The 25,436-nt window shown below is 37.0% G+C and overlaps 4 protein-coding genes across 24 annotated transcripts in view; 2 read left to right on the top strand and 2 right to left on the bottom strand.

Annotated features, from left to right (window-relative positions):
* Positions 1–236: 236 nt before the first annotated feature.
* On the top strand, positions 237–5,406 carry LOC105203528 (ADP-ribosylation factor-like protein 6-interacting protein 6). 4 transcript variants are annotated; one of them, XM_039458854.1, is made up of 4 exons: positions 237–592; positions 813–1,035; positions 3,508–3,715; positions 4,069–5,406. In XM_039458854.1, the coding sequence occupies exons 1-4, from the start codon at positions 590–592 to the stop codon at positions 4,151–4,153; spliced, it is 519 nt and encodes a 172-aa protein (XP_039314788.1). In that variant the 5' UTR covers positions 237–589; the 3' UTR covers positions 4,154–5,406. The 4 variants fall into 4 exon arrangements, with proteins under 4 accessions (XP_039314788.1, XP_011170648.3, XP_011170643.3 ...); XM_011172346.3 differs by lacking the exon at positions 813–1,035 and having other exon boundaries at positions 238–592; positions 3,511–3,715; XM_011172341.3 differs by lacking the exon at positions 813–1,035 and having other exon boundaries at positions 239–592.
* A 106-nt stretch (positions 5,407–5,512) lies between these two features.
* LOC105203547 (ankyrin repeat and zinc finger domain-containing protein 1) lies at positions 5,513–12,569 on the top strand. 7 transcript variants are annotated; one of them, XM_039458844.1, is made up of 14 exons: positions 5,667–5,807; positions 5,896–6,020; positions 6,105–6,182; positions 7,269–7,469; positions 7,556–7,875; positions 8,340–8,454; positions 8,519–8,664; positions 9,014–9,239; positions 9,319–9,573; positions 9,723–9,908; positions 10,093–10,378; positions 10,464–10,605; positions 10,693–10,866; positions 10,974–11,727. In XM_039458844.1, exons 3-14 carry the CDS (start codon positions 6,158–6,160, stop codon positions 11,145–11,147), a joined length of 2,250 nt encoding a protein of 749 aa, XP_039314778.1. In that variant the 5' UTR covers positions 5,667–5,807; positions 5,896–6,020; positions 6,105–6,157; the 3' UTR covers positions 11,148–11,727. The 7 variants fall into 7 exon arrangements, with proteins under 7 accessions (XP_039314774.1, XP_039314779.1, XP_039314776.1 ...); XM_039458840.1 differs by lacking the exons at positions 5,896–6,020; positions 6,105–6,182 and adding an exon at positions 12,235–12,569 and having other exon boundaries at positions 5,513–5,807; positions 10,974–11,886; XM_039458845.1 differs by lacking the exons at positions 5,896–6,020; positions 6,105–6,182 and having other exon boundaries at positions 5,542–5,678; positions 5,752–5,807.
* Positions 12,570–13,556: 987 nt separating this feature from the next.
* LOC113003484 lies at positions 13,557–16,592 on the bottom strand. The gene has a single exon (XM_026133019.2). The coding sequence runs from the start codon at positions 16,543–16,545 to the stop codon at positions 14,653–14,655; it is 1,893 nt and encodes a 630-aa protein (XP_025988804.2). The 5' UTR covers positions 16,546–16,592; the 3' UTR covers positions 13,557–14,652.
* A 232-nt stretch (positions 16,593–16,824) lies between these two features.
* The window catches only part of LOC105203508 (receptor-type guanylate cyclase daf-11), a 37,469-nt gene continuing 28,857 nt past the window's right edge, over positions 16,825–25,436 (bottom strand). For 10 of the 12 annotated variants that reach the window (XM_039458846.1, XM_039458849.1, XM_026133018.2 and 7 more), the window contains 10 exons: positions 23,115–23,240; positions 22,757–22,996; positions 21,422–21,550; positions 20,341–20,470; positions 19,234–19,356; positions 18,781–18,870; positions 18,279–18,408; positions 17,498–17,716; positions 17,248–17,339; positions 16,825–17,040 (listed from right to left, as the gene is read on the bottom strand). In XM_039458846.1, the coding sequence (XP_039314780.1) occupies positions 16,900–17,040; positions 17,248–17,339; positions 17,498–17,716; positions 18,279–18,408; positions 18,781–18,870; positions 19,234–19,356; positions 20,341–20,470; positions 21,422–21,550; positions 22,757–22,996; positions 23,115–23,240 (1,420 nt within the window). In that variant the 3' untranslated portion in view covers positions 16,825–16,899. The remainder of the gene's footprint in view (positions 17,041–17,247; positions 17,340–17,497; positions 17,717–18,278; positions 18,409–18,780; positions 18,871–19,233; positions 19,357–20,340; positions 20,471–21,421; positions 21,551–22,756; positions 22,997–23,114; positions 23,241–25,436) is intronic. The other 2 variants (XM_026133017.2, XM_011172312.3) reach the window with 1 other exon arrangement.

The raw sequence follows: 25,436 nt of genomic DNA, 5'->3' as shown, positions 1-25,436 counted from the left end.
CAAGGATGTCCGATACATCCTTAATCTACATTGATAAAAATGGATCAGATTACATTAGAATTAGAAAAGCTAAGCTAAACTGAGATTAAAATTAATCTACAATGAACATAAAAACAGTCACTATAGTTATCTTGTTATTTTGTTTTTCTTATTTTTTCCTCTTCTTATTCCCCGTGCCGCTCGCGCAGTGCATACGTCCCTGGTGTACACGGAAGAGATGGACTGCGCATGCGCACTCGCGTACACCCGCGCTTGTCTCACCTTTATTTTTGGAAGCGGTGGAGTCGGCGTCAGCGGCGGCGCGGTGCCTGTCATAAAGTGTTTGGACGTGCGTTTGTATACGCGCGTGTCCCCGACCGATCACGAGCGATGGCGATCACGCGAACGATGACGACGACGACGACGTTCGAACAGAGGAGGATGTTCGATTCGACATCGCTGACGAACGGCAACGGTACCCTCGCCGGGATTGAGAAAGCGGCGCCGGCGAGCAGGTTCTGGGCGAAGATTCGCGTCAACGAGTGGACGTTCAGTCTGATGCTCTTCGCGTTCTCGCTCGCCATCGTCCTGGCCAAGCTGTACGTGAATTATGGTAGGTGAAAACGTGCGAGTCATCCTCTCCGGCGACTTTTGTTCCCTTCCTCGATCTCCATCTACGTCGCCTTTAAATCCTCTTTATCTCTATCTCTATCCTTCCCCGAGAATCATGAGATCGGACGACGCAAGCTTCCGTTCCGCACGTCCGCGAATCTCAGTTGAGGTTAGACGGCTCGTTTAAACGCCACGCAATTTTGTTTTGATTCTGTTGAAAGGGACGTTCCCGGCGGTCTGAGTCGCCTCCACGAGGAGAGAATCGTTGTCGCGTGAAACTGCGAAACACGACTGTAGAGAATCGTTGCCGGTGCCGTTCGACGGGTCGGTCTATCAGAGACGCGACACTTTTTTGTTTTGATTACGTTTTGGAAGCGGGATTGCTGACGACAATGCGAATATCCGTCTTCGGGGGAAGCCTGCGTGCCGTTGCAAGCCGATTATGTACTTTGGATTCTCGTATTTTTTTTTCTTTTGTCATGATCATGCGTCGAGGACAATGTGATAAGCTCTGATGAAGATTTGTCCTGATCACTTCTCTCTGATTATATTTTCTGTAGACCTACGTTGTTAGATGTGTTCTTCTCAGTTACGCTTTCTACATTTGTCTTCCTCTTTCTCTTTCTCTTTCGCTTTTGTAGCATGTGAGCATGTAATTATATTTCATAAACAAAAGAAGAGATATTATAGAAACATGTGGCTGAAAAAAGCAGATCTAACAAATTTCGATAATTAATCCAGGCAATCATTTGTTAATTATTGTTATCATTTGCTCGAATTGTTCTGCGTTTTAATTATTATTTATTATCAAAGCTGTGTATTTCTTGAATTATTTATGTAATATTAACTGGTATCGAAACATGTGGCTGAAAAAAGCAGATCTAACGAATTTCAATGATTAATCCAGGCAATCATTTGTTAATTATCGTTATTATTTGGTTGAATTGTTCTACGTTTTAATTATTATTTATTATCAAAGCTGTGTATTTCTTGAATTATTTATGTAATATTAACTGGTATCGAAACATGTGGCTGAAAAAAGCAGATCTAACGAATTTCAATGATTAATCCAGGCAATCATTTGTTAATTATCGTTATTATTTGGTTGAATTGTTCTACGTTTTAATTATTATTTATTATCAAAGCTGTGTATTTCTTGAATTATTTATGTAATATTAACTGGTATCGAAACAGTGTTTCATCTCATTTTTAGGATATCCAGAAGCCAGACATTTTCGATTTTAATTAACAAATTGTTGTTTCTCGCAAAAAAATTAACAATTTTTTTAAGTTTATTTTTGAAAGAAGAAAACGCGTTGATGAAAGAGAAATCTAATGTATATATATAGGCAGTAATTTATCTAGGCAATCATTTGTTAAGTTGCATTCTAATTATTTGTTATCAACGAATTTGTATTATTTATTTATGTTACATTAACCGCTGATGCTTTTTGTGAGGCAAGAATCTAACAACGTTACTTGTTTGTTTTTAACTATTTTGCAAATTGTATTGCTGTGCGAATCAGCATTTCATCCCATTCTTAGAATGCCCGAAAGCCGGACAATACTCGTCGCTGTTCTGACTTCAATAAATGAATATTATTTCTTAATTCGTAAAAAATTAATTGCGTGAGCTTTATCAAAATACATCCTCTCAGAAAACACAATGGTATCATGCGTTGTACTAGAGATAACCGATAATCGCTTTGCTGCGTCGCTTTAGAATTTAAACACGCGGCCAGCATTAAGATGCACACACGTCCCGCACATGTAGCCTGCATTCTTCGGTTATATTTTTAACGGTCGCGTGGCCCATTTCTATTACCAGATACATGTTTCCGCGAGCGACACGAGTCCTTCGAATCTCTCCAGCCTTCTCGCTGGCGCGTTTTATTATGTGAAATGTGCATCGCCCATGACCGAATTTGTCAAGGCCACGTTGTCGCTTGAAAAGTACATGCCTGACTAGTCATCAAAAAAATGAAAGAAATGTAAAGAAACAACAGAGGAAAGAGAAAACCTCTTCCTTTATTTATCTTATCTTTTATCTTTCTTTTTTTATTATTTAATGAAATCAATTATATTTTTACGTAAACTTGGAAAATTACACGCGCATGAGCATGGTGTAGTATAGATATATTAATATTGCCTTGGTTTAATGTGTATCTTATTATTTAGAATGATAATTCTATCTTATATAATTTAAAATAAACGTTTTTACTCAAATTAATATATTTTACGTTGCAACTCAAAAAAGAGTTAAACGATTTATTTAGAATAAGATAGAAGATTATTCAGTAGGATACACTCAAAAAATTAATCTTGCAAGTATAGCCAAAATTTTTTGGCTGTAGAAAATGAACTATCGCATATATATTTGGTACTTAACTAATCTAAATAACAGAGACAGAATTTATATCTGAACTGTTTGTGAAATTTAGAAAGAAAATTTTCTGGTGTCTATTCATGTTAAAATCGATTATACTCGTTATAAAATTTGACTGTGTAATTGGCAATGAGATCTAAATTTTTTAACAAGTATTGTTAAATGTTACTATAAATTCTATATGTGACAAACAATATTTTAGCAGATACAAAAAATAACGTTAAATTTTTGTGGTGACACCTAGAAATCTATCTACATTAGTAAAGTATTTTTTTGAGTGTATGAGAGCATTTTAATATTTAGAATGATGATTTTGTTCTAAACAAATGTTTTCTTTTTCTCACGAATGAATGCAATCTTTAAAAGCACTATTATTCTCTCTCTCTCTTTTTCTTTCTAGAGATTTATATGGCTGATGAGTTTCTTATACTCTCTGCCCTTAGGAAAACTTTGGTACTCTTTGCTGTCCGTAGCAACGTTTACTCAAATGTATGAAACAGTACCGAGATTTGACGTGAAACAATTATCAGCAGATAGCGGGAAATTCTTGAATGCCAGTAATCAGTATGCAGAGGTAGCCACTGATGTACTCGCCACTTTTTATGGGAAATACGGGTGGCTATTGAAAGCGACGATGAGCGGACTTGTGATAACAGGTTTCACTTGGTTCATCCTTTACAAGGACAGCAGTGAACCCGGTGTCAACCCACCGTCTCCTTTTAGTCCTTCTAAGCAGAGGTAAAGTTTTGGATTCTATTTAATGTTACATATTTATCCATTCTATTTAACTACAGTCCTAAACTACAGTCCCTCTTATTTTAGAAAGTAAAATATTCGTAATTGAATGCATTTTTTAATTATACAATGTATAATTATTGATTAGAACGCGTATGGAAGCATAATAAAAATATATCAAAAATATTTAAAAATTTGTCAGATAATTCTACGCTTTTTCTAATAAATTTATAATGAATAATAAAAATTATAAAAATACAATATATTTTCTATTGTTTGTTATAAATTTGTTAGAAGATGTAAGATAATCTGATACTCATCATGATTTACTCTTTTAATATCGCTTGTTATTTCAGAATACGTGGCAGCTCGAGGATACAAATAAATTATTTAGTCGGTGTGCTAAATGGGATATTATGTTTTGTCTACATGTGTCTCTAAATCAATGGAAGATGTCTTCGATTTTTAAAGGAAGGTTCTATTTTTTTTATTTTTTTATTTATATAGTATTATATTTATTTCACTAATTTATGTTGTCGGTGGCACTGCGTTTATTTATGAGTAGCTCTTGTATACAAAAAAGGATACTAATGATAGAGAATCTTGGTTTTGTAGCTCTTTGTAGATTAACATGCTACGCAATGCTTTCGTAAGTAACTGTTGTCTTCGAGGAAGTCAAATCAAATGTCGCAAAAACGCGTAGAAGCATATTTCCAAAAATGCGAGGAACTTTGAATGCGATTAGTATGCAAAGAACTCGTTCTACTTCCATATATACTGGTAGTTATCGCTACTAATGTGCAGAAAGTATTAAAGTGAGGTTGCACTATACGCAACGACCAAAAACGTTGTAGTACAAAAAAAATACATACGGTTCCATACTCTCTTTTCCAAATTATATATAGTTAGTATTGTTGCTGTTTAAGACTGATGAATTATCTGATGAAAGGGCATATTTATTGTAAGCTGTATAGGAATAAGTGTTGCGACGTACAAATTTACTTTGTATACAGAATATATATATTTTTGCATGCTTACTAAGGATAAATGGCTGAAAAATATGTAAGGCTATGAGTGACATTATATTTAATATTTAACACATCGTTTTCTGGATGTAGAACACATTTTTGAAAACGGTTGAAGTCTCTCTTTAGGTAGCTAAGAATATCGCGAGAAGAAACGAGCTTCCGAGGCACACATGTGCAAGTGTATATTTACGCATTTAAATAATTTCAACAGATTCAAATGGAGAGTTCCATGGCAGCTCTAAATATCAAGATTGAAATTACGACTTTCAAGTATAAATGTTTATAAAAATTTATGACATTATAAAACTTATAAAAATTACAAAACATTTTTTGTAAACATTGGGGAACACAAGAAATAAGTGTTATGTTTCAGAGAAAATTATATGAACTTAGAGTAATTCTCAAAGGTTTATCGCGCGATAAGAGTCTCGTCTTTCCCAGTCGCAGGATTAATATTACGAAATAAGGTACGCTATGAAAAAATGTTTTATTTTTTTAAAAATAAGATATACTAACATAGACATTTGAAAAGAGAGAGTATGTATTAATAGAGTATAAGCTGCGCCTTATTGTAAATATTATTGCTGTACGCGTGCGGCACGAGTTCTTCGGCGTCCGCAAGAACAAAACCCTGTTTAATAAAAGATGAATTACTTCCGCTTGTAATCGCATATGCGATTTAATCTTAACCCGTTCGAATGTCCCGCCCAGTAACAATGCGTCCGCGCACGTTGGTACGCGCGGCAGATGACGCAATCGCGAGGGGCTTGCGCGTTGCACGAAGTGACGAAACATCAGTACGCGGTGCTTGTCACAGTGTATTGTGCGTGAGCTTTGGCGAATCCTTCGGCCGTTTCGTCCGTTAATTTTCTGTGTCGATTCATCCGTCTGTCTGCTCCGTTTTTTCCCCACGATGGCGAACGAGACGCATTCACTCGGTGAGATCGCGACCGAAGCCGCGAAAACGACGGATCACCAGGTCTACAAGATCCACAACTTTGACGATTTCAGCCGGATCACCAGGGGCATCAAGGTCGCGCGGTGCATGCAATCGTCATCCTCCTACGGTGAGCTGCGTACCGCGTAGGTTAAACGAGCAGATGGAAACTGCGATCACAGTCCGGGCATGCGTTTGTTTATATTCCACTGGAGTAGACGCTGCTCCGCTTTGTTCCGCTTCAGAAATCTGCTCCTGGATGGAAATAGGCGTTCGAACTGGGTGCAGAAAGTGTAGAACGGGACGAGAATCACATATGTGATGTAGACAAGACACCGAGCAGGTTTTATATTTTGAAGAAGCGTAACTGCTCTTTCCAAATAACCGATCACGCTTATCGAAATGTCAGATTTCGATGTTTTTGTAGATCGCTCGATTCAAAGGCTTGCAGAGTGAAGGAAACTTGGAGTCCGTATCGGAATGCACACACAGAGAAAGGCATACTGTATGTTACTTGAATCGAGTAAATGATGTTTACAAGTGTTTTGTAAGCATCAAATTTATTTCAAATACATTCCAAATATATAGAATTTTAGTAATTTAATACTCCAGTCAAAAATGTTAAAAATTTGATTTGTTTATTCTAATTTTTATTCTAAAATTTGACTATTTTTTGAAAGACGAAGGTAAAAATTTTAGTGATTGGTATGTATATGTACCTATATATATCTTTCTCTTTAGAATTCCTGGATATTTAAACAAAAAAACTTATTAATCACACAAGTGCTTTTTTTATTATGATATTAAAGTTCAATTCTAATTTTAATTATTTAAGATTACAAAATTAAATTATAATATAATAAAAAAGATATTTGAAAGTAATAAATATAGTTTTTATTATGAAATTTTAATATTTAAGATTACAATTAAATTTTAATATAAAAAAAATAAGTTTATATTTGGTTACTAAGGCATTTTTTCTTATAAATATTTTTTTACTTAGATGGTAATGAGTATTGTAAAATTTGTGATGATTTTAAGACTTGTCAAGAAAGTATTATTTATTACAAATAATTGTTATTTTAATGAAGAGAAGCAAATTGATTGAGAAATCGCTTTCCTAGTAAAATTGAAACTTTTCTGTGTGTGTGTAGTCTTTAAAATTTTTTTAAATTTAAAAGTGACAATGGTTCTCTTGTGTTGAGAATGTTATTTAATATCATATAACATGTTGCAGAGATTAGATTATGTGATTTAATAAGGATTTTTTTCCACATTAATATACTGTAGATTCAGTTATATTAAAAATACAAAGGTATGATTGATATATTAGAGGATTAGAAGGATTATTAATGAAGACTTTGCTTTCGTGCCTAATATAATCAATTGAATTTAATATCAAAAAATTAAATGATATCTTTGGGCTGCAAGAGATAAGACTTAATTATAGGAACTGAAAGAAATTAAATATTATTTTTTAAGATTACTCTCAAAAATTATCTTCAATCTCTTGATACACCTAAGAAAGATACAGAAAATATCTGTGGCTAATGGTTTGGCAATGTTCCTCATGAGTTCTTCTATTTTGCAGTGCCTGATGATACCGAGCAGATAATGAGCCAACTGGTGGTATCTGACTCTTTGTGTTGCTCCTACTGTAACACCGAGTTCGAGAACAAGGTTCAACAGAGACTCCACTACAAACTGGATTGGCATCGTTACAATCTCAAGCAACATCTGAATGGTTTGAAGTCGATTAGCGAGGATAGTTTCAATAGGTTGGCTGGCGAAGGTACAGTCTGAGATGAAGTACACGGCGACGATGTGCAGGCTTTAGGACGGTGGTGGAAACAAGTTAGGCATGTGAGAATTTTGTAGGCGACATGTCTAGCCTGTCTGGTAGCGAGGTAGAGTCCGAGAACGAGGACGATGCTGGTACTTCGGAGACTGGGACCTCGTCTAACGATCAAACCGCCAAGAACGAGCCACCAAGCAAGACTGGACTCGGCAGGTCTAGGAAGGCGTCAGAAAGACGCGGCAAGGCAATCGAGTCGGATATTTCAGATACGGAGTATAACGAGGAGATGTCCAAGGAGCGAAAGCTGCAGGTTGTGGCGAGTCGTCACACCAAGGTGTTCTTCGAGAACGACGACGGCAACATATTTAGCATCTATCGATGTCTGCTGCATCACAAGAAGGTTTGTTATCGTTAGCAAGATCGTTTTGTCAATTAGAGAAGCGCCTAGTAGACTTGTGCTTTGCTACAATTACTGCTACTGTTACTATAAAAGCTGTTTTACAATAGCGTAATCATAAGTGATTGTAAAATATTGTAAAATGCAGTTACATATCCTTTTCAACATAAACTAATATTATCAACATATATTAATTTTAATCTCGAGTTTTTTTATTCTTAAAACTAGAGAAAGATAAAAGAAAGTTAAACTGAGATTGAAGCTAATCTGCAATGACAAAGAAATCGACATACAACTGCACCTTATATCCACTTATGAGTACGCTATTGCAAAATGGCTTTTACATATGCTTGCTAGAAAGATATACTTGCGCAAAGTATTATCTTGAAATTTGCTCTACTTTGTTAGAGTCACTTGGCGCGTGCTCAGTATATTGCCAGATCGGGAGATATGCAATTACGTTTTAGGACATTCCTGAAAAAGACATCGAAATGATTACCCAGGCACTGGATAGTGGTAAAAAGACCAAGTGGACGGTGATCATGGTCGGCGGTGGACACTTCGCTGCAGCTGTATTTCAGGGTACGCATCTGAAGAATATTTTTCTGATGAGTGTAATCATTATATCTGCTCGCTTTAATCGTAGATGGTGAGCCTATCGTGCATAAGACTTTCCACTCTTATACTGTACGAGCAAAACAAGGTTTTGCCCAGAGTTCTCGTACAAATGGTAATCATGCAAAAAGCGCTGGCGCCAGTTTGCGAAGATACAACGAAGCTTCGCTTATCCAAGTACATATTTTTTAATATTGGTACAGTTTTGAGAGCATCAATGATTTATTTAACACTAGAAGTATCAATGCGTTTCTTACTTACTAAAAGAACAGTGAATAAATTATGAAAATAAAAAAACGTGATTAAAAACTAAATATTTTATCAGTATAAAGTATAAAAAATTATTATTGAAAACAATTATTGAAAAAAGAATTTCAAAATTCTATCTTTTACACAAGAAATATAATATTAAATACAATTAAAAAAATAGAAACTATGATTAATAATGATCGCTTGGCATTTCTAATATTAACGGCCAATGCGATTAAACTGACAAATTGCAAGCTAACATGACAATATTTTTTAGCATGTACAAGAAATATTGGAATCATGGTCGATGCATATCAACAATTCGTCAGCTATTTTGTATCGGGCAGTTGGCCCGCACAATCGCACAGTGCTCTTTGGTGGCAAGAATCCTCCCTTAGATAAGAACGATTTTAGAATAAGACCACTGCCATTTCCTACTCGAAGAGCAACATTCAGAGAAGTTAAGAGGGTGTACGATATTCTGAGCACGATGGAGATTTATGGTAAATAATTGTTCACTAAATTTTATTTGCATTCAATTCATGTCGATCATCAAATCATCTTTATAATGTCGTATTTCAGGCAACGCGGCAGATTTCACGGACTGTTTCCCCAATTCTCCGCGACAGCCCATACGTAAGAAGGTTTCGAAACCAGAGATCATGAGCGAAATACCCGAGGGAGAAGTCGCTACTGAATATAATCCTAATCATAGTCCGCAGGAGAATGATAAAGTTAAAGCACCCGCGCAATCTACTCCGGAAAAACAACATCGGAATTCCCGTCCACATATTGACAGGGCAAAACCGAGAAAGAGTCCGAATCGGCCACTGCCAGGTACATATCATTAATGTGAAACAATTAATACTTGGAATACTTAATTTTTTAAAATACAAGATGAGCTGTGATTATTGTTAAAATGTCATTTATATAATTTATATCTTTCTATATTTGTGCTGAATTATAAAAAGACTTCTGTTTTATAGATATCATTGTTAGATTAGCTCAATCATCCTCTGAATCTGAAATGGATGCAAATCTTCCATTCCCTCTAACTGAAGAAGATTTTGAGGTATCGTTTAGGGAGAATTTACAAGCGTTTCAAGACACTGTGCCAAGATATATGAAGAACAAGAAGGCTCATCGACAGAAAAAGAAAGTGAAGAAAGACAGTAAGTCTTATTTTTTAATAGATAATCCATGTCAAAATTATAATCTCTTTGCAATAATTCATGAGAGATAATATTCATAGTTTAAATTATACAATAAAAATTAAAATTAAGAAAAAATAAAAAATGTATTTATACATACTTTATTACCTTATTGTTTAAAAATATTTCGATTTATTATTCTTAGCTCCAGTGAACAATGAAGTGCTATCGGATGCTAAAACTAAACTGTGGACTGCCTGTAAGCAAGGCGATAATGAACTGTTATCATCGGTCATTAGTAACTTATTAGCCAAAATCAAGGAATGCGAGGAGGAGCAGGAGAAGAAAGATATCACGGATAACGGTTGCACCACGTCCAACAATACTTTTGTGAACACGGATGATGTGGCAAAACTAGTTAACGATACCAATGAGGATGGTAATACGATGTTGCATTTGGCGGCGCTCAGTGGGCACTTCGAGCAAGTATGGTACGTCATACTTTATGTATTATTAAATAAATTTTATAATTTTAATGAAATCTTCGGTTTTATGTAATTCGACACTTGCCAATAGGTTACTGCTAGAAATCGGATCTGATCCTTGCAATAAGAATAAAAAGCTGCAGACACCTTATGCTGCTGCGAATGATAAGAAGACTAGAAATACATTTAGAAGATTTATGGAAGCTAACCCAGACAAGTTCAACTATCAAAAAGTATTATTCATAACAAGACATTGTTAATTAATATATCTACTTAAAAAATAATTTATCTATAAACTTCCATGTTTTAATGCTTGATAGTCTCAAATACCTGGACCGCTCTCTGATGAGATAGAACAAGCAGAGACTGAAAAGAAAAGGCAGCAACGTAAGTTGAAGCGCTTCAAGGAGAAAGTTAAGAGAAAGGAATTCGAATTGAAAAAGCAAGAGGAAAACGAGAAGCAAAGATTCCTTAATCTCAGCGATAAAGAAAAGGTTATTACGTTATTATGCAAAGTATTGAAAATGTATTGCGTTAATAACTTAAATTTTGTTGTTTTACTCGTCAATTTTGATATTTTCTTTCTCTTTGTCTTTTATAGAGAGCATTGGTTGTACAGAACCGGATGTTGAGCGAGGGATACACCGTGATGTCGCGGTGCTTTCAGTGCGCCATCGATATGACTGATAAGGTGCCTTTCGAGTACAACGCCAATCGTTTCTGCTCAATGCCGTGTCTCAAGGAGCACCGCCTTCACAATAAATATGTTATCTGATGGTGCATCATGTCTAGCTAGGAAAACTTTTACGCCAATTATCCATTCGTGATCGTAGTTATAAGAGGTTGTATTTACAGACAACTTACTATATAGAAATGTGCGAATCAAAGTTTTTTAAATATCGAATTGAATCGAAACATAACTTTTAATTAACAACATAATTACTATTATGTTAAATTTTAATATTTAAATAAAAAGACTTCTATATAAAAAAAATTTCTGTATAAGAATTACGTTTGCTCTTTATGCCAAAGATTTAAATCCATCCAGAATGTATTTAATTTTTAATTGATCACCATCTTTTAAAAAGCAATGGCAAATCATCAAAAGTACCCTTGCCAAAAATCTGCTGTATCGAATAAAGATCATGATTTTCAAAAATTGCACATTTGTGCTCCATGAAGATTCCGCCAATCATATTAAAGAATCTTACAACAGTTGGAAAGTTGCGTTTTCTGTTGAACGCAGCCATTGGCTGGAGTCCAGTGTGCGTTTTTTTATCGCAGCCAATTAGAGTCCTGTCACGTGACAAGTTGGCGAGTCTCTATAAGGTTTCTAGACAGACTGACTTGAGAATGCTTGAGAAAGAAAGAAGAAAAATAATATTGATAATATAACGTTACTTCTAACATATTTTATGATTGTCAATGTATGTATATGATTCGTATTCAAAATCCTTAAATTTCCGAATAATTCGAATCTGAATAGCGGTTAAATTTGAATCTAATTGACTCAGGTAAGATTCGATTCAGTTCGATTTACACTTGAATAGTTCGCATATTCCTATTACTCAGGGTGCAGTGACGCTACAAATGCTTTGAAGCATTGAATTGTCAATTTGTAAAATTCTTTGTTGTGATTGATCAATCAATATTCAATATTCAATATTCAATATTCAATATTTGATGCTTCGAAGCATTTTGTAGCTTCAAATGACTGCACCCATAGACAACCGTTTGTATTCTATTTATGACTTCTTGTGAAGAAAGATCCTATAATAATTTAAATGTAAAAAGAAATTTTTACAATGTCATTGTATCTTTCTTTGGAATATTGTTTTATAATAAAGCATGATAATTTTCAGAAGGTAAAGATGAGAAGACGTCTTGATTAATTTTAAGAAAAGCAACTGGATAATAAGCAAATTATATAACATATAAAGAATTTTGACAACACATGCAAAGCAATTTAAAAAGTAAATCATATGATTGAAGGAGTTGAAGAATTCTTTCAGGCTATAACAATGGATTATATATTTTGATCTATATATAATCGGATGTACACAGAGGGCACATTTTTTACAAGGTATAATATATTCTATGTATATTTCGACTAATATTTGACATCTTTACTCATGTATTAAATGTCGTACATGTAGCATATGTATATAGGAGTAAAATGACATACTGCTAAAGGAAAGAATGGCTACTCAACGTTCACATATACATTCGCGTTTGTATCGGAATATCCGCGGATAGATTACACATGTATACATACGGGGCGCTTAAGTATAATGTATTTCTAATATTTTTTTATAAACAGAAGATAGACATTGATAATTGAGCAGAAAAATATTACTTGAACATAAAGTCAAATAATAAAAAAATAGTTAAAATTCTAATAGATTATAAATGTATTACATAAATAAATAGGAAAAGTCATAATGCTTAACATATTAAAATCGTTTTCCCTTCAAATTTCTTTAACTGTTTGAAAATGATATATAACTAAAGATTGAGTAAAACTAAAAGTAAAAATCAGATTAAATTAAAAACTCCGAGATATAAAAAAAATTGTTTAAAGAAGCACTTTATGGATTGTTAAACAATATTTAATAATTGATTTAAAAATAATGAAATAGTATAATTTCTTGGATTAAAAAATCGTAAATGCCAGAAAAATATTCTATTCTTTTTATTAATAATTATTGTAATTAAATCTTTGCAAACGTAATTGATCAAAGGCACCCTATATATATCCGATTGTTCATAAAATGGTGTTAATGACTAGTATCATCAAAAACGAACATACATTCACGCGCGTTGCACATTACCTTAAATAAATTGATTTCACGATTAATAGTGCGATGTAATCGCGGAGATCTGGCACAGTTTTTGCAAACGAAAAATATCCTCTCAATAAGAAATGTACGTTCAAGAACATTAAACGATCTCGCAAATTCTGTAACAATGCAACGGTCGACATCCAGCAGTATAATATAACTCACCATCGATGTATGTACAAGGTGACTATCTTTATACTTAGTTCCTACATCCCAACAAGCTTGATAAAAATAGCGCACAAAATACACATTGTATGTAGAACGATCGAATGGTCTCACAATTGTTTGAAAATTCGATCGAAAACCCGAGATCCAACGATCTTCGTATTGTGTAACTTTGTTGAGGATCAAAAGGTTTTCAGTATCGCGTTTTTTTTTTTTCAGTATCGCGAGTCTCCAATCGTCCTTATATCCTTCCTGGTTTCCTCCTTGGACATTCGAGATATATACAAAGCAGAAATCATTTTGGAAGGTCAGTAAAGCACAAATCTGAGTATTATTTAGGCTGAATGCATGCGGATTATCGCGTGTATCGTGGTCCTCTTTGTTCGTGCAAAAATAGGTATCTACATTCGGCTTTCATCTTCCGGCTCATCCCGCTGGACGAGATGTCGAATGTAGCGTATTTAAGTACAAAATATCCGAGATTTTTGTTCGAGATCATTTTGCGTTTTTTTTTTTTTTGTGTCGATCTCCCTCGTGTCTGCCTTGATCGCGTGGCTGACTTGTGTTGCTCTCGTTTCACTGATTCGAGGTACACGCAGCGTATATATATTCTCTCATTAATTCTCTTATGTAATATAGTTAGATAAATTTAAATTTAAATTAGAAAACTCTCGTCATGCAAATATTTTACATAACAACAATGTTCCGACTGTTGATTTCTCGTTAAAATATATATTGCGTATTTTATTTATAGTCGGAAATTCTCAAACCGAAAATTCAAGGCGCTGATATCAATGTTGATGAATGATTTTTTTCTAAAATTTTTTTCAAAATTTTTGTTAAATACATTTGTCGAATAATTAACAAATTGATATCAATTCCGTTATTTGATTAATCGTTCAAATAGATATATTTGTGAAAATAGCAATGGCCAGTGTGCTATGGAAATCGAAACGTATTCATTCGAAATTGTAAAGGCTGATACTTTCATAATTTGATAGCTCTGATCATTTTCGTTCATTAATCCAAATTTTTACAGCAATGTAAATTGCTATTGACATTTTCTTAAGTAGTTTGCTCGAGAAAATCAGTAAGAGATGACTGCAATATATTTTCTGTGTTTATGCTTTGTCCCATTTGTCGAAATAATTAATAATAAATTCTTTTCGTTTTTTCAAGATTGATCACGCCAGATCGGCAGCTTAGCAATCAGAGCAATCAGAGGGATCGAATTCGATCATCCTATAGATAATATGTGAAACTTTCTCCATTTGTTTAAATCGATGTGGAATCGTCCGTGTCTGTATCATCGCCGTAGAGACCCCGGCCGTCGGTCTTCGTCCACGGGGTCACGGTGGTCTCTACGCCGACCTCGTATCTATTCTCCTGCTGGGCATTGTTGGACGGCACGATCCTCACGTAAGTCTCCTTCACGCTTTTCTGCTCCGTGTTGTCCTTGGAGCTCCTCTCTTCGCAGCTGGCGGACTTGGAGCGGGCCTTCTCCTCGGGCTTCTTCGCTACCGCTTCGATTGACTCCAGCGAGCTCTTCCTGCGGCTGCTCCTGCGGTTTACCCTGACGAAGTGCTCTTTGCCGGTGTCAGAGATTTTTCTGATCACTCTTGGACTGTCGTTCTCCAGATATTTCCGAATCCACTTGGGCGTCTCGCTCACTTGGGCGTATGCCTGCACCTTTCTCGCGTACTTGGCGGGCGTGCTCGGCATGATCATCGGTATCTCCGTTTCGATTACTGTCGTGATCACCTGCTCGTTTTCGTCAAAATTGCTTTCAAGGAACTTACGCTTCGGCGTGCCGCCCACGCTTAGCCGGCCGAGCGTCGAGACGCTGCTCTCGTCGCTACCAGGCGTTTCATATGTGTACGAATAATGTCGCTGGATGTGCTTCGTCTCCTTTTCTTGTTGCTGCTGATCCTGTTCCTTGATTTCCTGGCTTTCGTTCTCGTTCGTCTCCTGGTTCCGTCGATTTTCCTCCTTCTCGATCCTCTTCAGTTTCTCGAGGGCATCGTCAATCGAGTATCGCGGCGATTTCCTGCTGCTGGTGCTGAACTCCGTTAGCTTCAACGGTGATAACATCGATTGTCTCAGATTGCCAGCGATACTGTGCCGTTGTCGGACAGGCGGGTCCAACAGCCGGCGCAAGCTTGAGTTTCTGATCTCCGGCACCGACATTCTCTCTCGGACCGGAATCGGCGGTGGTTTGCCGCCGCGCCCTGCTATTTTCCCGAATAGGGGTTTGGTTTCCGATTTGGGCGGCGACGGCGACGTCGACGTCTTTCTGCCCGTGAATGGAAAGTCCGGCGCAAGGAATCGTCTCTCACCGGGCGGGAAGATCGGTGACGTGCTCGCGACTATCACGCTCTGCAGAACCTCGCAGGTGGGACTCTTCAGTTTGTCAGATGTCAATCCCGTGAGCTCTTCGGTCTTCATTTGCTGATGCTCGAAGATCGGCGAGCTGGCGATCGGTAGCAGTCGCGACTTGCAGCTATCCTGGCTATCTAGGCTATAGCGCTGCTTCGCCAACTGGCTGTCCAGGCTGAAGCGCTGTTTGGGCGTACCGGCCATCAGCCGCAGGTCGTTCTGCGTCTCCAGTTCCGGTATCGAGAACCGATCGCGATTGAACTTGACCTGCGCGGCGTTGCTGCTACCACCGTTCTTGATGTTTCGATACTTGCCGCCGATGTCCAGCTGCGATAAGCGATCGCGTTGACTTACCTGCAGGAGGGCGGTTCCGAATCTTTTATGTTTGAGAGGGTAGGGTGGCGGCGAGGGTGAAAGCATGTTAATACCGCCGCTGCTGAGGCACGGTTGAGACAGTCGCTGCTGCGTCCGGCCGGGATAGTAATCGCCGGTAACGAGAGTGGGCTGTGACAATCGCTCACGCTTATCGTGCCGAAGAGCGAATCGACGTACATCCGGTTGCGACAGGCGCGACGAGCTCCGCTCCATCGTCAAACTGCCACGGGGACTTCCGCTGCCACCCAGGGCGTGCACGTTTGGCGTCGACAGTCTCTCCTCCTCGTTGATACTGTTGTCGCCCGAGGTGGCACGTAGACTAGTGTAGGACAGGCGACCGCCGCCGCTGCCGCGATGCATGCCAAAGTTGAACGAATTGATACCGCTCAGGCTGGAGTTGAGAGTCGGCTGCGACATGCGGTAGCGACGGTCCGGTGAGCCGCCCGATCGCCGATCGTACGAGATCAGCAAGGTCGGCAGATTCGGCTGCGAGTAACGGCTACGTTGACTCGCGGGCGAGTAACTCGGTGGGCAGGGCGTTGTCGAGCGAGTGCACTCGTAGGTACCCGAGTCCTGGGACTCGATGCTGGACTGCGACTGCGGCGTGATTTTAATGGGAGTGATGTGCAGATTCGGATGGGACAAGCGGTTCTTGCGACCCTGACCCGGTCGCTTCAGATGGTCAATCAAATTTGGCTGGGACAGTCGAACGATGCAAGGGTTCGGGCGCCGATTCAGGTACCAGAGGTCTCGACGAGAGTACGGCTCGCATCAGAGAGTACCCTCTTCACGCAAGCGCCGCATGAAGACCGGTCGCACGTCCTCGAAGAATGACGGCAGGTCGAGCTCGGCAGCGCGTGCAATACCGCCGTCTTTGCACTCTAACCAGTACGTGTCCATGAGGCCCTTGCCCTGAGAAAAATGCAGGCGAAAATAAAACTTTTGAATAACTCAAACACTCAAAGAGCGAGTGAAATCAATAAAAATTGTCTGTTAATTGTAATTTTACATCTCTTTATTCTTAGAATAGTGTACATATATGTAAAATGGGAGATTGTGTCGATAGGTTGACGAGAAAAATCAATATGTTATAATAATTTATATAAAAGACTAAAATACCTTCACGTCAACAAGGCCACGATGCTCGATCTTGAAACCGCCCACCGCGTCGAGTGCTTTTTTCATCTCTAAGCTGATATGAATTCGCAGAGCTGAAATAAAACAGCATAAAAAATTGATTAGTATATTGAAATATAACGAAAAGTTTAAATACGTCAGCAGATAATACTGTGATCGATTTGAAGAAGAGAAATAAAAGATGCGAAGAATATTTTTATTAACAGTTCAATTTTATTTTAGCTATTTATACCTTCGCCGGTCGATTCCATGCGACTCGCGGTGTTCACGGTATCGCCGAAGAGACAGTAACGAGGCATCTTGCTGCCGACGATACCGGCTACAACGGGCCCGGTGTGGGCCCCGCTTCGTATCTGTAGTCGTTCGCCGGGACGTTTGGGCACCTGGAATACGGATGAAGCCGCCAGCAAGTCCAACGCCATCGTGGCGATCTCCGACACGTGCTTGTCACCTGAGAGGGACAGGAAATTGCGAGTGAAGAGATGTGTTAATCGAATACGAAAACACAGGAAACACTGAGGTATGGAATACAAGAAGAAAATATTTATATTTAATCACCTAGGAACTAGAACTGAGAACGTTACTTTAGTTAAAAGTAATGCGTTGCCATTATCATTTCTTGAAGAGTAAGAATTCGTTATTTTTTTTTGTCATTTTCATAAAATTTTGATGATTTTTTTTTTTAAGAGTAGCATTTAGTTGCCTATGTCGCTATTTAACCAGTTCAATACAAATATATCTACAGTTTTTAGGTTTTGGTTAATTGTAACATAGTCTATAAGCATGTATTATATACTTATAAAGTAATGATAAAATTTGTTACTGTAAAAATGTAACGACGTTACCGTTACAGACAGAAAAAAAGTAACGATAACGGTGCTACATATAACGCCTTACTTTTCCAACCTCGACAGGAATTTATATTCATGAGGAATTCAAAAAGAAAAGTGCCACACTGTTCGAACATCGAGCATGCTTCAAGACAACATGCAGAACTGGGGGATGTTTCGTACTTTTACCATTTCTAACGGGTAGACCGGAAGCGACCATGTAGGAGTCCCCGATAGTCTCCACCTTGTAGACATCGTAGCACTCGATGCGTGCGTCGAACAGCTTGTAGATCGAGTTAAGGAACGTTACCACCTGGAAGAAACGTAAATTCCCACTGTATTACACAAATAAAAATCTGGATGTGATTCCATTGTATTCCACGCGTAAAACGGAAAATCAATCACAGGTAAGATCGAAATAACATAATCATACAAATAAGTAATCATAAAAGTAGTAAAGTCATGAAAGTAAAAACAAGATGAAAATGATATGTAGGAAGATAGATCATCAGTTGCAACGCGTCGGTTTGGAATCGTTGCGTGAGTCCCATAGGAATTCGCATGGTATGCACGCGATTTCATCACCGCGGCAACGAGCAAGAGCATCCTGCTTCCATGTAATTTGGAAACTCGCTTCGGGATCGATCGATCATTTCCCATCAGAATAGAACGGGTGAGGACGCACCTCGAGAGGCGTGTTCTCCGCGGCGATCTCCGTGAAGCCAACTATATCGCTGAAGTAGACGGTCACCGCCTCGTAATACTCCGCTGGCACCTGATGGACGACAAATTTATGAATCCACCGATCACGGAGAGTGAATAGATTGCAGGTAATGAAAAAAAACTTGTTTTCTTTTATTCTTTACTATCAATCATCTAGAAAAAGCGCGAATTGGCGAAAAATTTAAATTGACAGAGTATTTAATGATACTTCAGAGTTGGTATCAAAGACTTCTCGATTCCAAAAACTTATTTGCAAAGATTAAAATATAGCTTCATTTAAAAAAGATTCATCTAAAGTTCTTAACAATCATTTGATCGCGATCGAGCATTAAGCGTCTTGTAAAAAAAATACGTATTAAATTCTTGAATTTTTCTAAATTATTTATTCGAGAAAAATAATCGAGACAACTTGGACCTGCTGGGTCTGCTTGAGTTGTTGGGCAACGCTGGGTGGAAGCATTTGGAAGAGCAATGTGTCGCTCTTCCTCTTTTCGCGTTTGAGTTCGCGTGCCTTTTGAGCCAAATTTGCAGCGTACATCTGTAATTAACAAATTGAACGTATTATAATGAACGATCAAGATTTATAGTAGTTAGATTATATTAGTTAGCGTGCTTGTTTTAATTAAAACGAGGATATTCTCTCTTATAATACCTATAAAGAAAGAATTTTAAAATGTGGAAAAATTAAAGTATTAAGGTACTAGAATCAATGTCTCAAAGACGAAATAGCTTACATATAAATTTAAAATGAAAAGAAGTAGATTAGCATTGCAAAAAAATTCGATTCTCGTGTGAAAAAAAAAAAATTTTCTTCGCGAAGAAATAATTAGTAACAAGTGACGACCGATAGATTAATATCGCTTATTAATTTTTCCTGGTAAATAGAACGAAAGCTTTACGAGCGATAAAAACGCTTTTGTTCAGAGGCTGAAACTTCTCTCATCGCGACCTAGACTTCAACAACTGGTTTTCTATTGAGGTGTCAGTCACGCAACGCGATGTTTGTTCGTCGACGACCTCGGAGCGTGGAATTGAGCTATAGGATTCGTCACGATGCAAAGTAATTAACGTATGAACGCGAAAATTTCTCATGTCCTTTCCCGTAAATTCTCCATTTGAGCAAAGTTAGTTTTGACAAATGACAGAAATAATCATATTGTCGTGAATTAGAATCCAATTTGCGAATGATTAATAAAAAGAATCATCAAATCTATCCATCGTATTCATTGTTCTAAATTGAAAAAATACTCTCGTATCTTTGTTTTTCGTCATGGATCACTTATAAGTCGTAAATTGTTGCTCAGATATTTTAGTAAGACGTGAACTCCCGAGGTAGCTAATCTAATTGATGACAAATCAGATCCTAAAATTCCTAAGTTTTGTCAAAAAGTCTGCGATGAAAATTGAATTCCGCGTTACTCGTTCTGTGTTACAAATTATTGCGAGCGTCACGTATGAAAGAGAGTGGCGTATAAGTATGAAAGGAAATCAAATCGACGGCTTTGAATCGCCGAGTGCAAACCTGAATGGTGGCGACGGCGTTGCGCATCAGTATGATGATGATGGGGGATACCACTAGGACCAGAACGACGATAGCGATCCCCGCGACTTCCTTGTTGCTCGCGTCTTGTAACGTCGAATTGACGTAATCCCTGGCGAAAATTGCACCGCGCGATAATGAATACATTTTTTAAATAATGTACACTGAAAGAATTTTCTTTCAGAATTTAGTCTTCAAAATCATGGCAGTCGTGGGGCAACATGGGCTTCGCAGAATTTTACTATAATTTTAGTGAAATTTAGTAAAATTTATTCAAATTATTTTATATTATATTATACATTGATTATATTATTATATAAAACAGATTTATTAAATTTTACTAAAATTTTACCAAATTTTATCAAAATTATAAAATTCTTCAAAATCCATAATTATCCCACGACTACCGTGATTTTGATGTTAAATTCTAAGAAAAAATTCTCTCCGCGTAGTATAAAGCATTAAAAATCATGAAACATCATTGACAATAAATATTGTAAAACATTGTTAACAAATTGTAAAGAGTACAATCTACTTGGCATCAACATGTTAAACAGATTTACTAAATTTCATTGAGATTTATAGAAATGTTGAGAAATTATGTTTTATTATTTGAAACATTAACCAATTTGACATATTACAATCTATTACAATCAAAATTTAGAAACAAAATCGCTAAATTTCATTGAAACACAAAATTTAAGAATTACTAAATTTTACTGAATTAGAAACAAAAGAATTAAAAAAGTTGTTAAGAACATTGATTGGACGCAATCTATTAAAGCATGAGTATACATTATTATAAGTTAATTATACTGATCGTGACTGAAACTCTACGTTCTTCAAAATAAATTACGCTTAATCGTGCGTCCAATAATTTCAAAGAAGAGGTTTCTCTTGCAAATAATTGTCCCACTGTGAAGCGAAAGATCAATAATTTTTTGATTAAAATGGCAATTATCGAATATCCCGTGTACTCATCTCGCGTGGATGGATTTGTGCAAATTCCCTCTTGTTTTACGAATCGAGACGAAGAGACAATTCCATTATGAAGATTTGTTACCTTATCATGTGACGTAACTCTCGCTGCAGCTTACGCAGCTCGTCGATGTAAGTGGCCATTGAATCGAGATAAGCGATTGCGTCGTCTACGCTCGACTCCCTCCTTTGATTCCGCAGGATTTCATCCCGTCTGAGGAGAGAATGCAAAACGTTCGTCCTGTTTGCCCGTGTATATTACCGTAATCTATCATCGACCCGTTACTCCGTCGACGCTCATAAACGCGTCTTCACGCTTACCGGAGAATTTACATTTTCTCACGATAATACGGTGGATAATAATTCACAAATATCTTTATGTAAAAATGTTTAATTTTTCAAAATTGCAATTAAAGCAGTATCCGTTTTGTCTGCATTTGAGCAAAATTTAATTCTTGATTATAATAAATGATTAAGATTTTTAAGTTGCCTGTAAATAAGTCTTAAGCATTAATCAATTAAATTTTTAATTAATAAAATAAATAAAAAAATGGTTATATGTAGTTGTGATTAATTCAATCAATTGAAAATAATTAACTATTGCTGATTAAAAAGTTAATTGTTAATTATTAATTTTAATAACTGTTTTGTAATCATTGATTTATAACATTGATTAATGTAATAAATAAAATAATTTATCGATTAATAATTTTCGATATAATAATAATAATAACTTTATTGAGTTTATGTTTATAAACTTCTCTGTTACTTACACGTCAATAAAGTTATATTATACAATATATTATACAATAGAGAATAGAAGAAAATGCACCTCAAAAGATGAGGCATCAGTATAATGTTATCTTAAATCCAAACTTACAATAGAGATAAAAATAAAAGCACATGTGACAAGTATATTTTTTAAATTTGTAATTATTTGTAAAAAATAGGAAAAAAAATAAATTTTTGAAATATAATTAAAAATTAATGATTTACGATTACTATTTTTTTTTAAATCAGCAGTGTTTAATTTACTTTAATAATTGATTATGCTATGTCATTACTTTTTACTCGATTATTTTAGTTAAGAAAAAATTGATTAATTATACAAAATAATTTGACAACATTAATTGATTACATTAATCATAATTATAACTTTTTAGTTGATTATTTTAGTCAACAAATAAATTAATTGATTAATGCCCAACACTGTTTTGATTATCATACATTGAATATCCTGAAGTGTCATCAAGAATTAACAAAATTTGTTTCTTTGTTATATTCGCGAGATATTCAGGCAATTTTCCTTCCTCTCGTCATAGATATATTTCAAAAAATATAAATGCGAAGCCGAGAACTTTCTTTCGACGAGACATTACCGATCACGAGACGCGAAGGGGGAGCGCGAGAAACGTTTTACCTTGCCTTGATCTTGTCGTACTCGGGCATGGTGCGCGTGAGATCGTGGTAAAACTTCTTCAGGGAGGGCACGTACGTCAAGGCGGCGGTCAGAAGGTCACGGCCCAGCGCCTCGTGGCGAACATAACTGATGTAATTTTCGCCTTGGAGGATACCTCGACCGAAATAATTAATCCCTTCCACGGAAGCAATGCCGAGGCTCTCGATGCTCCGCAGGAGATTCTTGAAGGCTATCAAATACCTGAAACGGAAGTCCCGTGTACCTCCCGTAGGTCGCGCTTTTCTCTCCACGAGAGACTAATCCAGTCGGATTATTGTTCCCCCGATATTTTCGGGGTCATCTTAAAAATACGCGTTACCTCCACACTCCGCTGTTGTCCGTCTCCTTGATCTGCTTAGTCAGGTGGTCCAGCATAGCTGCGTTCACGCTCGTGTACCACGACATCACTTCCGAGATGCTGCTCTCCTCCGAGCTGATCTTCTGCCTGTGAGGGACACGAACAACTGAATTTTGCGCTTATCCGATTGCGTCAGTCCGATTGTCATCGGCATGCATCAGCGGTAACCTTATTAAGAGTACATGAAACGCGATGGATATACACATCGAGAAGATAATCTCTGAATCGCAATTTCGTCGTGGAGGCAAGTAATGCGCGAATACAATTGCATGAGAATCATCTCGCGCGGAATTATCTGATCGAGCGACGTGGTCCATAGCGTTCTCGAAATTATCTGCAGCTCTCGACATTTATCCTTCCCTCGTGAAACTTTCCTCTCACAATCAGTGAGGGTTCTTACATTATTCCGAATTACATTAAGGAGTGAAAGGAAGACGCCGGTACTCCGTACGTACAGAATCATATGTTTTTAACGAATGACGCCGGGCAACCTTTACTTATGTCTCGATTTCAATATTAATTCCGACGACTTCTTCGTCTGGAGATGATCTCGCCCTCGTTTGAGAGGCGACGATCTAAAAAAAGATCGCGCGCGATCCTTCAGACAGGTGTGAGCCGCCTTGGACGATTTGCACGTGGCGGGATGTCGGTCGATAATGACATCGGCGACGTAGACCTTCGCATTTGTTACTAGGGGTTTGATCGGCGCGCAACGTCGACGAGACAAAGTTTACCCATGGATAGACTGATGAAGGGAAGGAAAAGGGGGAGACAGACAAAGTGAGAGTGAGAAAGATAGAGAAAAAGAGATAGGGGGGGGTGGGTGAGAGAGAAATGGAGAGAGAGAGGCAAAGAAGATATATGAAAAGAGAGAAAGTCAGAATCAGAGGGGGAGAGAGAGAAAGACAGGAGATCTAAAAATACTGTCTATTGCTCCAAATGGGCGCTCGCGCGCTCATGTGTGACGACCTCTTCCATTGCTCATAAAGAGAACGCGAGAGGGAAGAAGAGAAAGAGAGAGCGATAGAGAGGAGACAAAGGGAGAGAAGCACACAGAATGAACGAGGAGAACGAAAGTAAGAGAAGCAATGATACGGAGAGGAAGATAGACAACTTTATTGTAAGGACAGACAGCTTTATTGCGTACTTCTGAGACTGACACTTCTATGTGCGAAGAAGGGAAGATACACAAGAATAATCGCAGTGCGAGCGTATGACACGGCGGAAACGAACGCGAGTAATAACGGCGTTATAGACATTAAATAAATTCAATCGTTGGTATATTTAATTGTGAATGAATTGTGGAAAGGAGGATGGAGGAGATCGAAGAATTAAGCGGATATTTCGCGAGGGATGGAAGGAAGAGACGGCGAAATAAAAACAAGTCTCATCCCTTACGCCAAAATATCTTCTAAAACCTTGAGAAAAGAGAAAAGAGAAAAACGTAAATTGCGAATGATAGTAATAAAGGAAAATGTAAACGATATAACTGACACTTGGATAGCGAATGGAGCAAAGAAATATGGAGTATACGAGGGGAGATACAACACTTTATTCCGTGATTGAGTTTCTTACGAACAGTAAAGTAACACAGTTTAATTTAACTCGTCGTTATTAACCCTTTCAGTTACGCAATTTGGAGAGTGGGAGGATCATCACATCATGCATGCTATTTTAGATTTTTGAGATCGCTATCATTTAAATCCGCTATCAGATTGTTCAAAATTTAAAATGGCAGATTTGAAAAATAAGTCTACTTGCATGAATACATTCAAATTTGGAATATAAGTTTTTAAGTGCACTGATTACAAAAGATATTAATAAAAAATTCATTTCAATTATTCAAACTCAGTTCAATTATTAAAATTCAAAAATAATTTTACGATGTACTACACCGTTGAATTTGTCGTATTCGATCTGTCATATTAGACCCGCCATTTTGGTTACTAAATTTTAATAGAAAATTTGAAATTAGCAGTCCCAAAAACTTTTGTATATTAGTACACAACGCACAAATCTTCAAGTTACTACAACATTGCATTTATTCGTAGAAACTTATACTTCTTTTAACTTTGTGTTATAAAAAGTTGAAAAATAAATCTGCAAAAAATTGTATTTTGTTCTGTAGGGTATTTACTTCATTAAAAAAAAAAAATGTATTTATCTAGTATAGTTCCAAATCTAGAATAGTTACAAATGAATTTAATATAAAAAAAGTAACATTTTTTGGGTATTAACTTATCTATAACAACAAAAGCGTGAATCATATTAAACAAATAACCA

Source organism: Solenopsis invicta, chromosome 16, assembly GCF_016802725.1.
Source record: "Solenopsis invicta isolate M01_SB chromosome 16, UNIL_Sinv_3.0, whole genome shotgun sequence".
NCBI lineage: Eukaryota > Metazoa > Arthropoda > Insecta > Hymenoptera > Formicidae > Solenopsis > Solenopsis invicta.
Note: the sequence above shows the minus strand (reverse complement) of the source record. Positions and strands in the feature narration are given on the sequence as shown.

What these genes read in the sequence shown, in the direction of transcription:
- LOC105203528 (XM_011172334.3), top strand. Translation starts at nt 370, where the DNA reads ATGGCGATCACGCGAACGATGACGACGACGACGACGTTCGAACAGAGG. An exon ending in CAAGCTGTACGTGAATTATG is followed by an intron (nt 593 to 3,420) that starts GTAGGTGAAAAC and finishes CTCTGCCCTTAG; the next exon opens with GAAAACTTTGGTACTCTTTG. An exon ending in TTTAGTCCTTCTAAGCAGAG is followed by an intron (nt 3,716 to 4,068) that starts GTAAAGTTTTGG and finishes TTGTTATTTCAG; the next exon opens with AATACGTGGCAGCTCGAGGA.
- LOC105203547 (XM_039458840.1), top strand. Translation starts at nt 5,654, where the DNA reads ATGGCGAACGAGACGCATTCACTCGGTGAGATCGCGACCGAAGCCGCG. An exon ending in GTCTGCTGCATCACAAGAAG is followed by an intron (nt 7,876 to 8,339) that starts GTTTGTTATCGT and finishes ATTACGTTTTAG; the next exon opens with GACATTCCTGAAAAAGACAT. An exon ending in AAAGAAAGTGAAGAAAGACA is followed by an intron (nt 9,909 to 10,092) that starts GTAAGTCTTATT and finishes TATTATTCTTAG; the next exon opens with CTCCAGTGAACAATGAAGTG.
- LOC113003484 (XM_026133019.2), bottom strand. Translation starts at nt 16,545, where the DNA reads ATGTCGCAGCCGACTCTCAACTCCAGCCTGAGCGGTATCAATTCGTTC.